At 45.5% G+C, this 15,790-nt stretch overlaps 1 protein-coding gene across 2 annotated transcripts in view; it reads left to right on the forward strand.

Annotated features, from left to right (window-relative positions):
• Nucleotides 1-15,790, forward strand: part of PAX2 (paired box 2) — an 85,998-nt gene that overhangs the window by 33,130 nt on the left and 37,078 nt on the right. For both annotated transcript variants that reach the window (XM_080622087.1, XM_080622086.1), the window contains exons 4-5: nucleotides 1,191-1,276; nucleotides 3,344-3,463. In XM_080622087.1, the coding sequence (XP_080478213.1) occupies nucleotides 1,191-1,276; nucleotides 3,344-3,463 (206 nt within the window). The remainder of the gene's footprint in view (nucleotides 1-1,190; nucleotides 1,277-3,343; nucleotides 3,464-15,790) is intronic.

Here is a 15,790-nt window from a genome sequence, read left to right on the forward strand (position 1 = left end):
TTTCTTCTCCTAAGAAGGTTTCACTCTCAGTTGTGCCCTCTCAACATCTCTGCCTATCTCTACCCATTCCATACCACCCACTAGCCACAAGTGCTCTTTGAAGTTTTGCAAACTTATTCTTTAGAATGAATATTTGAGGGAAGCTCTCTCTTTGGTGGAAAGGAGTAATTTGTTTTCACTTTCTGGATAGATTTTGGGGGAGAATTTAAAGCTAATATAATGCAGTGCTGAGAGTTTCAGAAACTCAGGCTGAAGAGCATCTGCAGCGTTCACCCTAATTGGAAAGGCTCTTTTTAATCTCAAAGGAATTTGGTCTCAATGGCCTTCGCAGGTCATGGCTTATTTGCCAAGTTCCTTGGTGAGGCAGTTGTTCCTGAGTCACAGATACCCACACCTGCCAGTAGGCAGGGACCTTGACAGTCAAGTACTAGATGCTAGTGATTTTCTTTCACCACTGACCTCAGCTGGGTTTAAACCAGTGACCTAGAGGTGAAAGATTTAATGTAACAAGAAATACAGCACTGACAATTACAGTTCACTTTATTTTCATTCTTGAGCTTTGTGGGATTCACTGAGACATCTACTTGAGTTCCCATGCTGAGTTCATTTACCTCCTGATAAAGAACAGTTTTTGGTCTCTCTGCTGGAGCTTCTTTTTCCTGGTTAACTATATCCCATCACCACTTCCTACGGATGCCTTCTGCTCCCACCTTCTCACTTATGAAGGGCAAGGGCTTTGGGCAAGCCTTCCGTCAGTTCAAAGCATTCAGCATTCAGCTCTATGCCAGAAAGGTATTTTTTAGGTACACAATAAAATTAAATCTACACCACCTGTACATCCAGCAGTGGCTCTATTATCTGCAAAGACTGCCTTGTGTTCATGTTGGCAGATCCAGTCATAAATGATAATGCAGTTGCTAACACACAGGATATCCTAGCTTGTTACCTGAGCACCACAGTTTTGCAGTGAATAGCCAGGTTTGGTGGAAAAATGACAGAGCAGAGCAAGGACAATCTCCTGAGAACTGGACCATTGAAGCAGCAGAGTCAGGACTGCGAGAAGGCAAATGAAGTGACTCTGCTGCAAGCATTGCTCAGGACAGACCTTCAGGTTCTCAGCTGGGATCGCGGGTATGCAAAGGCACAGAGAAGTTGCAGTTGAGTTCTGAATGTGTTCTGCTCTTTTTCAGGATCATCAGAACCAAAGTTCAGCAACCTTTTCACCCAACACCGGATGGGAGCGGGACAGGTGTGACTGCACCAGGACATACTATCGGTAAGAAGATTGGCATGAGGGGTGGTGACAGGACAAGTGGAAATGAGGATGATGCTTAGTTGAGAGAACAAAGTCTGACAAGCAAATGCTAAGCAGAGCAAAAGCAAGGGCGGGGGGGGGAGGAGGAAGGAACCTCAATAGAAATCAGAGGTTTCTGTTCTTTGTTTCCCTCATTGCATTGCAGAGAAGGGAATTGTGGCAGAGAAACCAGCCCAGGGTAGGGGTTTGCTCTGCCTTAACATCCATTTCATGTTCACACTCTTTCCTTAGCTTCCCTAGGGAGAAGTATTTACCACTACCCTGTTTAAGCATCAGTCTTCAACTGCTGTCTCCTCCTTACTCTGACTCTCTTTCCCTCTCTCTCTCCCAATTTCTTTTCTCTCTCTTTCCTGGAACTGGTCCATTTCTTAGAGCTAGTAAAAACAGACAAGGGTAAGATATTCCTGATGCCTCATAACTGAGTTCTTCCTTGTTCTGGCTCTGCAGCCAGGTAACCTATGGGTGTATTTCACTGAGAAAATGCATTTTCTGCTGGGGGAGATGGGTTTATCAAGGTGAGCAGAAGATGGAGGCTGTAATATAGTGACCAAATGTTGCGTTTAAAGGTATTGTGCTAGATGTGCGATCAGGTACTTTTCACTCTGTGGGCTGTATGGTGCATATGTTGTTGTAGCTTTATATAGTAATAATAATTCAGAGCAGGAAGAAACGTGCAATATTTTGGGATACTGTGATATACAGTGGCCTAAGACACTTCTGAAATACTGCTGGTTACCCAGATTTAGCTGCTATACAAGGATTTACTAGAGAATACCAAGATTTACTGGAAAGTGACGGTCTACATGGGACAGAGCTGGCAGATACAATTCTGTACATGAATTGTGTTCTGGAGCACAGTGGAATTAATGGGCCAGTATGGAAGAGCATTTCTGGATGCCCTTTTAATCCAGACTTGCTCATTGGACTGGGAATCACTAACTACAACAGATGGAGCTGGCAGATATTATTCCTTCTTGGAAAAGTAGTGGATGTATAGAGAAAGCATTGGCTGAGCTGGGATAGTGATTTCAAGTGCTGCTACTGGAGTGTCTCATTGCTCTGGGATGTACTGGGAAGTGTGGGTCTATATGGGATACTGTTGAAAGGTTTTGCGCCATCCTGGAAGGCTTGTATTGGAGGTATTGATTGCTTCAGGACAGTGCTTTATGAGCTGAATGATGGGTAGTGGCCTGCAAGAGACTTGGGATATTCTCCCCATTACTGGGACATGCTGGGACATAATGGGCATGCCTACTGGATGCATAGCTCTACTTATTCTATACTCGAAAGACCTGATTATCATGAAGTGATTATTTCTAACCTGTATGACTTGTCATTTCTGATATATTGGAAACTCGTGAGCAGTCTTGGACAGACCTGAGTGGCAGGAGGAGTCTGCCTGTTGACATTGGTTAGTACAAGGAGACACTATATTTTTATTAATCTGGGTTGAAGTATGTATCCCCAACTCACCATTTTGTCCAGTAGGGAACTGAATTTATTGGGCCAATGCTGAAGTGCTTCTAACCCTACACTAAGAAGGTGATTTCTCAATGAGTGTTTTGGATGGACATGTGAGAGGCTGGTCTGGCTAAGACAGAACATGTGCGCTCCTGGTGGAAAAACGCTGAGAGGAAATGATCTGGCAAAATAAGGATGGACTAGGAAGCCACTGGAGAATGTGGGCTATGCACCATTGCACTCCGTTACTATGGCATGCACTGGGAAGCCTGCTTTGAACTGGGATGTAACAACAAGGTTTAGTTTGCTCTTTGATGGAATACACTTGCTTTTTATTAATGGCCCTGTACTGGAAGGCTGTTGAGCTATGGTATAGGAATGGCAAAGCTGGGATGCGGCAATGTTAGCAGTAGAAGGAGTATGAGTCTTTCAGTGTGAGGGACTGGAAGTCTACTTAGTGCCCAGGCTTTCCTATGAGACTGGTGGCATGTGTAGCTTTCAGCTGCGGGATCCCTGAGTGCTGTGCTGCTCTCCTCATGGCCCTTTTTCCCTTTTCCTTTTGTCCAGTGCCCAGTACAGCATCCCCTCCCGTCTCCAGTGCCTCCAATGATCCAGTGGGCTCTTACTCCATTAACGGGATCCTGGGGATTCCTCGGTCGAATGGCGAGAAGAGGAAACGTGATGAAGGTAGGGGGAGGGGAGAAGCTCATCCTCCCTTTTATATTCTTTGTCCCCATGTACAGGCTCCAATTTCAGGCCAAGGTTTGCAGCTGCTCCAGGGGCTAGATCAGTTTTAGCAACAGAGACCAGTTCCCCGCCACTGCCCTGCTGGCTTGGAATTCTCTTCTTCCAAGGCCCTTTCACGACAGGCTGCGTCTCCAGACATCTGCTCGGCAGGCAGACAGCCATCTCCATTGCTGGAGCTGATCCCAAGTTCATTCACTGCTGGAAACGGCTGGAACTGAACTCCCCAGGTGCCAGCAGGTGCCCGGACTTTGAACTGCGGGTAAACATGGTTTCCCCGACTCACTCGTTTCAAACAAAATGCTGTCTTGGAGAAGCACCAGCAATGTGGGAGTTATCTTTCATTCCCCTGTTCCTGCCCTGTGAAGTCGCATGAGCTACATTAGCTGGTGATTATAAGGGCACAGTTTTCAATGGGTAGCATCTACCACAGCAGTACTGCCGTGCTTGCAACAGTCTGAAAGCAGAACAGGAGGTCTTCCGAGTACTGTGGCCCTAAGGTTGTTACCTAAGACTTTCACTAGGGTTCTAAGGAATTAGGATTAAGCCATCTCCTTTTCCTTCCTACCTGCTGGGAAGGACTCAGAGCAAAGTGAAATGAGCCAAAAGTTGGAGCCTCAGGTGTAGATAGACTGAGTCAGGATGGGTGGGTAAGGTCTTGGTGCTCTTATGGCGGCTTTGTAAACTTTTGTTCCTTAAATCTTGTTCTTTTAATTTGATACATTCAAAAATTCAGGGCCAGGAGGTGACCTTTTCTAAGAGTAGTGCCTGACCAGTTTGTTCAGTACAGCCCTGCCTTCAGTATGTTGTTTTCCACTGTTGCCTGTTGCATGGGGAGAACCTCCTAGCAGCACCAGTGGCTCAGTGTGCTGTGTGTGCCATAAGCCCCAGACTGCATGGTACAAGAGAACATGAGGGTTCTCTGTGTGATATGTGGTGAGAAGAGAAAGTTCTCCTGAGAGAGATGCTGTATTTTGGGAGTTTGCTAGTGATTTTCTCAGCATTGGTTCTGGTGAGGTTTACATCTGCAAGTTTTTAATCCAAATAAGCACAGTAATCCTAAGGAGAAAAAAAAAAGGCAGTCATTGTGACTCCTTTCTCCCTAATACAAGGTGAAACTAGAGGCAAGGACCCAATCCAGCTCCTGTTAAAACAAATGGGAAGATTTTTGCTGATGTCATTGGTAATTGGATCAGGCCCCAGAGGAAGATCCATTTCCCAGCTAGATGGCAGTAGGGCCCAGCTAAGAGAAAAGTGTAGCAATGGAAGGGCTGAGTCAATGCATCAAAGTCAAAAAATGTCAGGAATAAGAGACTGCAAGCATTGCAAACCCCTCCAGCATTTCCCATCATCACATATACAGCAAATAGTGACATTTCAAACTGAGTGACAAGTTTCTTTAATGTTTGTGCAAATCTCTTGGTAGTTATTTGGGGTTCTATTGAATCCCAGTTCTCACACAGTCCAGAGTGGTGATCACCAGCTCTCAACATGGGGCCTCCATATCTCATTTTGAAATGCAGCAGTTCTGTTGGCTTTGGTGGCCATTCTTTCCAAATATCTGTAAAGATCATGCCACTTTAGATGCCACTTTAGATGCAGCCACACAGTCACTTTCAGCCTCAGAACCTGAGCTTTTCTGGAGCAGTACAATTAAACACAGAAACAACAGAGCAGCCATCTAAGACTGTGACACTTCACAATGTTATACTGACAGTAGGAACAACTCTCTGCTGTTGTCTGTCCTTAATTCATCCCAGATTTGGTTTATGAAGGGCAAGCAATACTCTGCAACTCTCTGCTGTTGGCCAAGAGCCCATATATCCTACTAGGAATTAAAACAGTATCAGACAATCCTGGAAACATTGCTTGCCTTTAGTTCTCCAGAGTTTTAGGCAGCAGTTACATGACACAGCTGCAACTATCTTAGAGAACAGCCTTCCTCTTGCCATCCCAGATACCTCCTGCAAGGAGATGTCACACTCCTGTCCCAGAGAAACCTCACATGGGACCCCCTGCCAGCTGCTGAACACTCCTAGCCAAGGGTTGAGTTATCTGGGCTCACACTGGCCTTAAGAAATGCTGAAAGACATCATCACTTTGCAGGGTTGGGTCCTAAGGCTAGAGGGGTCCATGGGGGCGTTTGCACAGCCAGTGATCTGTACTCACTCCTGGGAAATCTCCTCTATAGCAATGAGGACTCTTCTTGTTCCTAGCTGAGATGGGGATTAGGAAAGCCTGGCAAGAAATCTAGTGCATGTATTTCTTTCATGCTTTTGCTGGATGCATACACCTCCTCAGTATTTCCCAGAGCTTCTGAGCACTGTTCTGTTGCAGTTTCTTAACTGCAGGGTTTATTCTCGTGTTGAAAAGCCCTTATGAGCTCCCAACACACATCTGCTTCCACAGCATTTTGGGGATGGCTCTTCCCTAAAGAAGGCAGAAGAACCAGCACTGCTGTCTCTTTTCTTTCCACTCTGTTGGACCAGCTCTGCTGCAAGGATTCCTCTGTGAGGAATGCAGTTCAGCAGAAAGGGGGAAGTACCAAGCTGCTCCTGAATCCCTGGTTCTGAAAACCTTGTTAGCAACCTCTGTGATGGCTGGGGCAAACAGGGTGGGATAAAGACAGAGAAGCTTCTATCTGAGCACACCCCCTCCCCCAGGTCCTCCTTGCCGCAGCTGGTGCCTACATTAGACAGTAGCTCAGATGATTAAGAAGAGGAGAGATAATTATGTGTCAAGATGATGTAGCAGAACTCCCGAGTTGGACAGAAGGAGCCAGACGGATGCATGAGGTGGGCTCAGCGATGGACGCTGACAGCCAGGTGTGTCCCTCACAGGGAGTTAGAGGGAAGAGAGAAAATCCCAACCTACCAAATCTGCTGGTTACAACTGCAAGGGTAGCCTGAGAAGACTATGGCAGTCAGCGAGCTAGCAGGGAGGTAGCTCTGAGTGTCTACTAGTCACAACAGGGAACTGTTAGATCACAAGTCTTTCCCCAGAACTCAGTGTGTCTTCCTCAGGTGAGTGCCTAGGAAGGATGGTCAGGATTTGCCCTGTTAAGCCTATGTATTCCTTTTGTTTCCGTTATAAATCCTCTGACTTCTATGTCAGATCAGGTAAAGCAGAGAGTTGGTCTCCTATGATTATAAAAATAATTTGGCTAAAAAAGTTCACCACCACTTGTCTAGCACAGTGTGTACCACTTCATGCAGTCTATGGGCACCGCCAATGCTGCTGTTATTTCCCTCTGACCTTCCCCACCATTTACACACACCATCTTCTAGAGGCAGAAGTGGCCCTGCAGCATGTAATGACTTTCCCAAGACCACCAAGGGTCTTGCAGTACCAAGCTGAAGCTGGAAACAGGAATTCCCGGCTCTTCACAATCCTAATGTTGTAATATGCTGTGATAGCAAGCCAAGCTCAGCAGGGTCATTGTCAGACTAAGGAGCAGCAATAAGAAGTCCAGAAGGATAAAGGAGAAAAATAATATGCAAGTATTTCTGTTGTTGCATAACCCCATATCCTTTGGTTGATAGCTAAAAGGATGAGGATGGGGATAGCTTGGAAGCACTAACAAAAAATAAATATCATTCATACTGTAGTCTTGAGTACTGTGTAAGCAGAAAAAGGGAGAGATGAAGAGAAAGAGAAGAATGGATAGACAGATGGATAGATGGATGGACAGATAATTAGAGAATATGAAAACAGTATTTCAAACTGTCCTTGCATACCACAGGATCTCCAGCTGGGTGAAACTTGGGATCTATACAAAACACTCTTACTAGATATTAGAGATAGCTCTTTCTCTCCATACCACTCTACAGACTTCCTCTATAGACCCAAATTCTCATTTGGGATTCGTCTTCCAGTGAGGCTGGTGCTGTAACATTCTCAGCATCATTAATCTTGGTCCCTGACAGAATCTGAAGTATTTGACAGCATTACTGGCAATAATATCTGCAGCGCTGACAATGGCAGAGATAATATCCCCCAGTATTATTGGCATTAGCAGGGATCATATCTGCAGCCTGTTATTGGTGGGAGCAGACATAATGTGGTCACTATTATTAGTATCAGTAGTAATAAAACTCAAAGGCTTGTTAGTATGATCAGTGCTAATATCAGCAGGAGGTTTGTGGGAGAGGAGGGGATGGAGTGATTGCTACTGTAAATGGCAATAATACTCAGGCTGTTTGCAGTAAAGGAATCCCCAGTGGAGATGGGGGAGCAAACCTGAGAAAGCAAAAGCTCCTCTTTTCCTTTCTTTCCTTTCTTCACCTGGGGATCTGATGATCAGACTGATTTACATTGAAGAAAGTAATGCAGGACTGTGTCAGTGCAGGAGGACAGTAAAGGGTCACCAACATTTTGTCAGGTCTGTGACAGTGATGTTTTCCAAAGAGTGTTAGCTGTATCAGTGCAGGTAGCTCACTGTACACTTCAAAAAGGGGTTGAGCTATGCAGAATAGAGTGCTGCCTACTAGCAGTGGGAGCACTTACACTGTTAGTCATGTAGCTGCAGGACAGTCAGCATAACTGCCCTTCTCATTGGTGCTATACACATAATTCTCTGTCATTACCACAACACCTATGCTGAGAAGCACTGCTTTTGTTACAGGTGGCTTTCTCTTCCCTCACTCCAGATGGGAGGGCTCTGACTGCAGGGCAGGGGTTTGGCAGTGTTCAGCTTGGGAATTCTCCTGCCTGGCCATGATCTCATTTTCCTACCAGGAAAGCAGAAATGTCTCCTTTAGATGGAGTGTGAGGCAGGGAGATCTACAGAAGTCCCAGTACCGAAAGTCGTGTTTTTCTAAATACTGCCCCAGGACATAGATTGTTTTGAAGAAATTCAATTGTTTAAGTGGAAAGTAGTGCAGAAAGATGTGTAATGTGTTTAAGAAGGTCTGAGGTTGTGAGCAGATACACAGCAGCTTAGTGTGCCACTGCAAGTATGATCCTATCTGTGCTGTTCAGAGCGGCAACGATACTACAATATCAGAGATGTAGTTGTGACATTTCAGGTGACTTTGTGTCATTGTCAGTGGCATCAGTATATGTTTGCAGGCAGCGTGGCTGTGGCTATCATGTTGTAATTGTATCACTACAAGTTGTGGGTTTGTGATACTAATGATGAGATTAACTGTATCAGTGCTTGCTATGCTGCCCCATCACACTCGAGGCCATTTCACTCTTCACAGGTGGTTGTGAATTGTTTCTGGTGGTATGTCTGCATCGTTGCATACAGTAACGTTGTTTTGATGTGGTAATTGTTGGTACACTGGCGCAGGCAGTACTGTATTATGATTGCAATTCATACAGTTGTTACTGCAGCTGACATAACGTATTGATGGACAACAGACTGTCACCTGGCCACAAGTGAAGTCAATACAGCTATGTCACTGCAGCGCTGCATTGAGAACTGTGTGTTTTCACAAAGCATGACCATACTGTTCCACAGCATACTGGGGTTGTTTCAGGACATACAGCATGCTTATGCTGTCATCTGCAGTATGATGATGCTTTACCAGTGCTGTAGTTGTACCAGGGCAGAGAGATCTAGCCCTTAACTGCCCTGTAGGGAAATACACTCATTTTCTCATGCTGTCTGCATACATTTGCAAAGAGTATGAGTGAGTTATTTCACTTGACTGTATCATGGCACCTGATGTATGTTCATCTCTGGGCATATTAGATTTATATTTGTTCTCCCAAAACTGTTGCATTGTTGAAGACAACAGGATGTGTTTGGACCCCCGCAGGTAACACAACAGCACTGCTGTCTGTGCTGTGGCTGCGTTGTTCCACGCTGTGATTTCTTGTCACCACAGCTGATCTTTTTGCGTTATTCTATATGATTGCTTTATTGCAGGTCAGCCATAGTCTTAATGACACTGGAGACACATGCAGTTACATTGCCCCAGGTGCTAACCCCATGTTCCAACCATCACACGCATGGTTGTAGGGTGTGCACCCAGCAGTTTATGGCTGTGCACATGGAGTGAGAAGTTTCTGGAGTGCTTCACGCTCCCACAGTGTCTTCCTCCTACTTTCCTTGGGACTATGTTGTTGCATGCAGTGTAGCTGAGTTTCCAGTATGCAGCGATGGTGTATCACTGCAAAGTGGTGGTCACAAGGGACATCCAGTCTCACTGTGACTATACACATAAATGTGGGTAACACTCCTTCAATTCTAGATGAAAATGTAAATTGAAGAGGGAGTTTATTCTCAGCAGCCACTCACTTCTCCCTCTGGAGGGTCTTGGCTGGTGAGACTCCTAGAAGGACATAAGAAAGGTACCTGCTACTCATCCTGCACCTCTCTAAATAAACTGCAGGAGGATGGTAAGAAAAGGGTGAGTATGTGTGGGAAAAGAGAGGAGAGGGAAACTGGATAAAGGAGAGGATGATGAATAAACAGCACAGCACTATCAGAAATGTGGGCTGCTGCACCACAAATCTGGAGGTCAATCTGTAAGCAAGAGAGACTGTATGTATGTGTGTCTGCACACATCCAGGGAGTTTGGGGGTATGCACTGCTCAGGAGCACTTCAGGTAAGGGAGAGTTAACAGCTTACATCACAGAAAGCAGTTTGGACAGAATTCTCTGCTTCTAAAGCTTACAGTGCTGCTTAGTTTGGCAGGGTTTGGTACTAACTGAAGACAAGCTGGTCTGGCTTCAGCTGCATTTGTGTGCATCTCTGCTTGTGTATTTGTGTCTCTAGAAATGCACGCCTGTTTGTTTTTGTATTTCTGTGTTAGGATCCCTTATCTGTGCTTATATACTGGGGTGAGTGGCAGGTTGGACCCGTATTTTTGTGCATGCCTATGGAGACCTGGAAAATGTGTATGTTAAGCTGCGTATAATATTGCCTAGTAGAAGAATACATTCTGTGGATCATATGGATGTCTGGGCATGTATAGCTCAATATTAGTGCTATGTATTTTGATGAATGCCAGGTATTTGTATTCACATTTGGAGTATATATGTGAATGTTGTATATTTGTATGTATATTCTGTGTGTATGTGTTGTTACATACTTGGAGTATCACTGTATCTTTGTGGTTGCTGGATATGAATATGTAGCCTGTTAGTGCTGTGCACTTCTGTATATAGTTTGTACAGATGTGTATTTGCATTGGGGTTATATATTTGTGTGTTTGTTGTGTATATATATATATCTTGGTTGTTCTTGCTTGTGAGAAGGTTGTTTATTTATGTAAATAGTGTGTATTTGTTCACATAATTTAATTTTGTATCTGTGAACTGAAGGAATTGACTTGGAGTTCCAGGTTTTTGCTTAGTTAGTGTCTGCATATTTTTGTAAGTTATTTCTTTATTCAGAAATTACATGTAATTGACACGCACCTGCATTAGTATCTCCTTGTGTCCCAGTCCACATTCTTGTGTCTTTAAATGTTATTGGCTACATTTTGTGAGTCTTACCTATGCACAGAGCTTTCCTTTAAGTTTATTTGTGTGAGTGCCACAAATGTGTGCTTGTCTGACTGTTTATTTATAGATATTTAATTTGTGGTTTGATCTTTGTCTTTGACTCATTTCTGAGAGGGGCTGTTGCAGCTAATGTGTCAGCAGGAGTCAGGCAGCAACAACTCCTCCCAGTACCTCTGCCTGTTCTGCTCTCTACCTGAGCAGAGTCTGCTCCAGAGCTTGACTGGTGCCTGTCTCTCTCTGTATCCTCTTTCTCACTCTAGATGAGTTGTACACTGGGTCTTGCCTGCATTCAGGGAGGTGACTTGCATTTTTGCATGGTTGTAAAGAGCATGGGATAGGAGGGAGCATGGTGCCTGGGTCCACAAGGATCCCAGGTTAATACACAGTGGATGACAGAATAGCTAAAGGGATAAGGAACAGCTGACAGTGTGCAGGCAAATGGTATTTTAGAGGGTTGTTGGTGACTGGTATAACAGTGCATCAGAGTGCCATGACAGAAGAAGACAGGGATGACACTATTTTGGGGTCAAATGACGTGGCAATGAGACATAACAACAATACTGCTATGAAATTCAGGTGACATGGCACTGAGGCACAACAGGGATCAAGCTGACATGCCAATGACCCAGGCTGATCTATCAGAACAGGGAAGGCTGTGAAACCTCCACTGAAAGTCAGCTGAATGAGGCACAAGAGAACAGGAGGAGCAGGGTGAAGAAGATCAGAGGCAAATCAATGGCCTGTACCATGGCTGTAGGAGCCAGGTCACCGGCAGTGTGGGACATTCAGTGTCTCCACAAGGAGATCAGTTGCATCACAGAATCACAGAACTGCTAGGATTGGAAGGGACCTCTGGAGATCATCTAGTCCAACCACTGCATCCTGGTGTGAAGAGCTGGGGCAGTCTGTTAGCAGTGGCTGTTCACATCACAGTGATGGAGAGCAGGGATAACACAGTGATGACATAAAGTGATGGACATATCCTGTGACGGCAGCCATGGACCATAGGGACTGCGTGGGCAGGGGCACTATTACCAGTTGCTGGAAAAACAAAGAACCTAACGGGCAGTAAAACAAAAACAAAGGAGACTTGGAAGCACCTGACAGCACTAATTCATCACAGCTCAAGATTTTTTTTTCCCCCTCATGTTCCCATTATATTTGTTTGTAAAAGTGGAAATCAATTTTGAAGGTAATTTTCTGGAAAGAATGGAAGGGAGGTGGGAGGGCCGGATAAGGCAGAGATGGCAAGAGGAAAAAAAATTTAGGCCAGGCACAGCCCAGGGGCAGCTCTTGGCAAGGTGAAAGAAAATTGCATATTCAATCTCCATCCATGAATCTCCCTCACTGCTGCCCGCCTCCTGCTCGAAAACAATGAAGGCTTTCTCCCCTACGCTGCACAACGCCTGAGTATCAGCGCTCACTTTAACTTCAGGGTCATTAATTCACCTGATTATTGCAGGAAAGGAGAGGGTTGCAGAAGCATCCGTTCTAAAGAGCCCTCCCTTAGCTCATCCTTTGATTAGTTTGGGGTGGGGGGAGTTGAGATAATGTGTTGTCTTGGACTCAGTTTAAAATGGGAGGGGTTGAAAAGGGGGTGGAAGGAGGTAGAGGTGGAAAGGGAAAGATGTGGCCCGGCTTGCTGTGGAAGGGAAGGTTGGAAAGCAGTCATTCTTGCATCCCTCTGCTGTGGTGTTATTGCAAATTAAAAGTAGCATGTTCCACTCCGTAGCTATCTTTCATGGAGGGGAGGGGCATGGGTATATGTCGGCATGGGGACGGGGGGGATCTTATCATTGCTTCTTCAGCAGCCCAGTGTAGTGTCACCCTGTGAGGTGACATTTGAATTTACAATTCCGCTGAGAAAAGCCATTAATTCACAAATTAACATTTCTCCCTCTCTCTCTCTAGCTCTCTCTCTCTTCCTCTCTCTCTCTCTCATGGATGTGCAAGCAATTGAAAAGACAAAGGAAATAGCCTTAAGGAAGAGACTTTACTGCTACTCTGTCTGTGTAGAGATTGCTACTACTGCTTCTAGATAGATAAACCAATTACCTGAGCTGCTCTTCTCATGGCAGCCTGCTATTACCTCCTTTTGTAGAGCTGACTCCATTGCTGGATTACACTGTGTGTATCTCATTAATGTAAACCAGCACAATACTGGGTACTGTCCCTGACCCTTCTTGCCAGAGCCCATTGCTCTACAGTGGGAGAGGGAAGTGCGAGAGGAGTGAAGAGCAGAGGTGATGGTAGGCACAATGTACTTCCTAATGCACAGGGACCAGGCCACACAGAGAACTTGCTTAGAATACCTGCGTTGAGCTTAGAAGAGATGGGAGCTTCCCTTTTATAGAGGAGAGCATGACATCAACCCTGGTCTCTTCCATGTCTCGGTGAGCAATGAGCTTTGAGAGTGATGCACAAGAGCGCCAGGTATGGGCAGCCCCTTACAGATCAATTCTCAGCATTACTCTGAGTATGAAATAGAAATATGCGTGGTAGGCAGATATAGAAGTGTGAGTACAAATGCTGTGTATACATAGCTATGGGCAGATGTAGCTGACTGCACCCAGGAGCCAACTGACTCACAGAGGTACACAACAAACCTCAGAAGAAGCAAAAGTAAGCACTCTATCTTACAGACTGAGCATGTCAGATTTCTCTGTAGTGCAACTCCACTGAAAGCCAGCCAGTGATGCCTGTGGAGATGTTCTCGTCAAAGACTGGATGCTACTTCTACACAGCCGCTGGTCCTGTTCTGATTCCCTTTTGTTGCACTCTCTTGCCATGTTCTTTTTCAAATGATTCTGTTGTCACTGCTGCTATGGGTGCTTGGACAGCACATGTGTACAGTACACACACAGAGGCACTCAGCTGCATGCTGATGCCAGCCCAGGCACACACGTGTCACTAGCAACCCTGCCTGTGTATATTCACACCCCTGCAGGCTTGGCTTCTCCCCACCTCCTCTGCTGAGGTCCCTGTGAGTGGCTCCAAGCCTGCCTGCTGGGGTGCACACTGGCCAGTGGCTTTCTGAGCACCTTCTGGTCCTCTCTGCAGACAGCCTTGTACGAACATGCCTCGCTACTCCTGTCGTTTAGCTGGGTCACACAGCTATGTGTGTTTGGGGAGAAAATGTCCTAGCGGTGTGGTTTACCTAGGCTCGCATGTTTGTCTTTGCTCACAAAGCATCCTACCTATATTGAATTGGACAGAAATGTTCACCAACAGGTTTTTCACTCTGTAAGGGTTTAATAGGCCCTGTTCAATCCATTCTCCTGGCTTTCATGAAGGGCAGAATCTTACAGGGGGCATTTCTCTGAGTAGAAGAAAGTGAGATCAGAACTGCTGTTTCTAGAAACCTGGTCTCCACATGCTCAGCACATGGAGTACAAGTCTTTCCTCAGCACTGCCTCAGCTTCTTAAACCTTGCGAAAAACTTATCCTCTTAACAAGAGCATCCGCCCCTCTTGCATTCCCTGTGCCCCACATGGTGCACAGCACATGGCTGGGAGCAGCATCCTGCAGCCAGTGCTGGAAGACGGATCATGATCAGTGGAGGAATCGGCAGGCAGTGCCAGTAATTCAAACCATCCTGACCGTTCAGTGAACCTGAACCTGCTGACCTTGACAGCACTACACAGCAGCGGCCTCAGGAATCTCAGCCTTTAAAGAGGCGTTAGTGGAGGATGGCTTCTGCTCCCTCCCTTTCCTTTCCTTCTCTCTGTCTCTCTTTACAATCACATCCTAGCAGCCAAGGGGGCCCAACAGTCAACCCCCAGTGCACCAATTAGCTCCTAATTCGGCTATCTCTGCATCCATGTCTATGTCAATGTAATGTTAAGCATTGCTTGCTGTTCATAGATGCAAATCATTCCTATAGAGGAGTATCTTCTTGTGCTAAAGAAAAACTCTAAGCACCTTGTTCTCAGTCTGGGCCACAGAGAAACCTGTCCTTCTCCCACAGTCAGGGCTGCTGCTGCTTGGAAGGAAAGCAGGAGCTCTTTGCTTCCCTAAGTGATGGCATCAGATCCTCCAGCCTTGTTTCACTGGATACCAGGGGGGAAGCAGCAAGATCTTACCAAGTGATTAGCGTGTGAGAATCCTGGCTAGATAGACGAGGGGCACGGAGGCGATCCAAGAGAAAGGGAGAGAGAGAAAAAAAAAAAACAACAACAATTTTGCTTTATTTTGCCAACAGAACTTGCATTAAAGAAAAATGCAGTTTGTGACCCTTCCAAGGAGTACTGGATTTCCTCCAGCTACCTCTGTAGCTGCAAAGCAGCAGCTGAAACAAACAGCATTTTGTGTTGGCCTGCAGAGGCTAGGCTAAGCTCTAAGACCTTACATATGGAGGACAACTCTGTTTACAGTAGACGGCCTGAAAGAAGCAGTTACAGATACCTATGTATCTATCAAGACACAGCAGATATGTCTGTCTTCTGTCTCCATTCATAATTCTTTGAAGGTGATTTTTCCATGCATCAATCAAATAAAGTAAAGAACACTTTGAACAGGCATCAAATACAATTCATGCCCATTTCAAGTCTTTTAAAATGCCAGAGTTTTGTCAAGTGCCCTAAAAATAATGCCTAGTTCCACATTTCTCCCTGGCTTTTTCTTCATCCATCTGAGCATCCTACTGCTTATATCCCATCAGGTTCAAGGTACAAAGTCCTCTTCCCGCACAGGTCAACAGCTATGGGAAAACACACAGGGGTATGGTGCCAGAACAGGAGCTAGGTCATGGGTATCAATATTTCCAGTTAGATGTGGAGTAGGTCAGGATTTCTTTCTCTCACTGGCTCTGC

Source organism: Psittacula echo, assembly GCF_963264785.1.
Source record: "Psittacula echo genome assembly, chromosome: 6".
In the NCBI taxonomy this organism is placed as follows: domain Eukaryota; kingdom Metazoa; phylum Chordata; class Aves; order Psittaciformes; family Psittacidae; genus Psittacula; species Psittacula echo.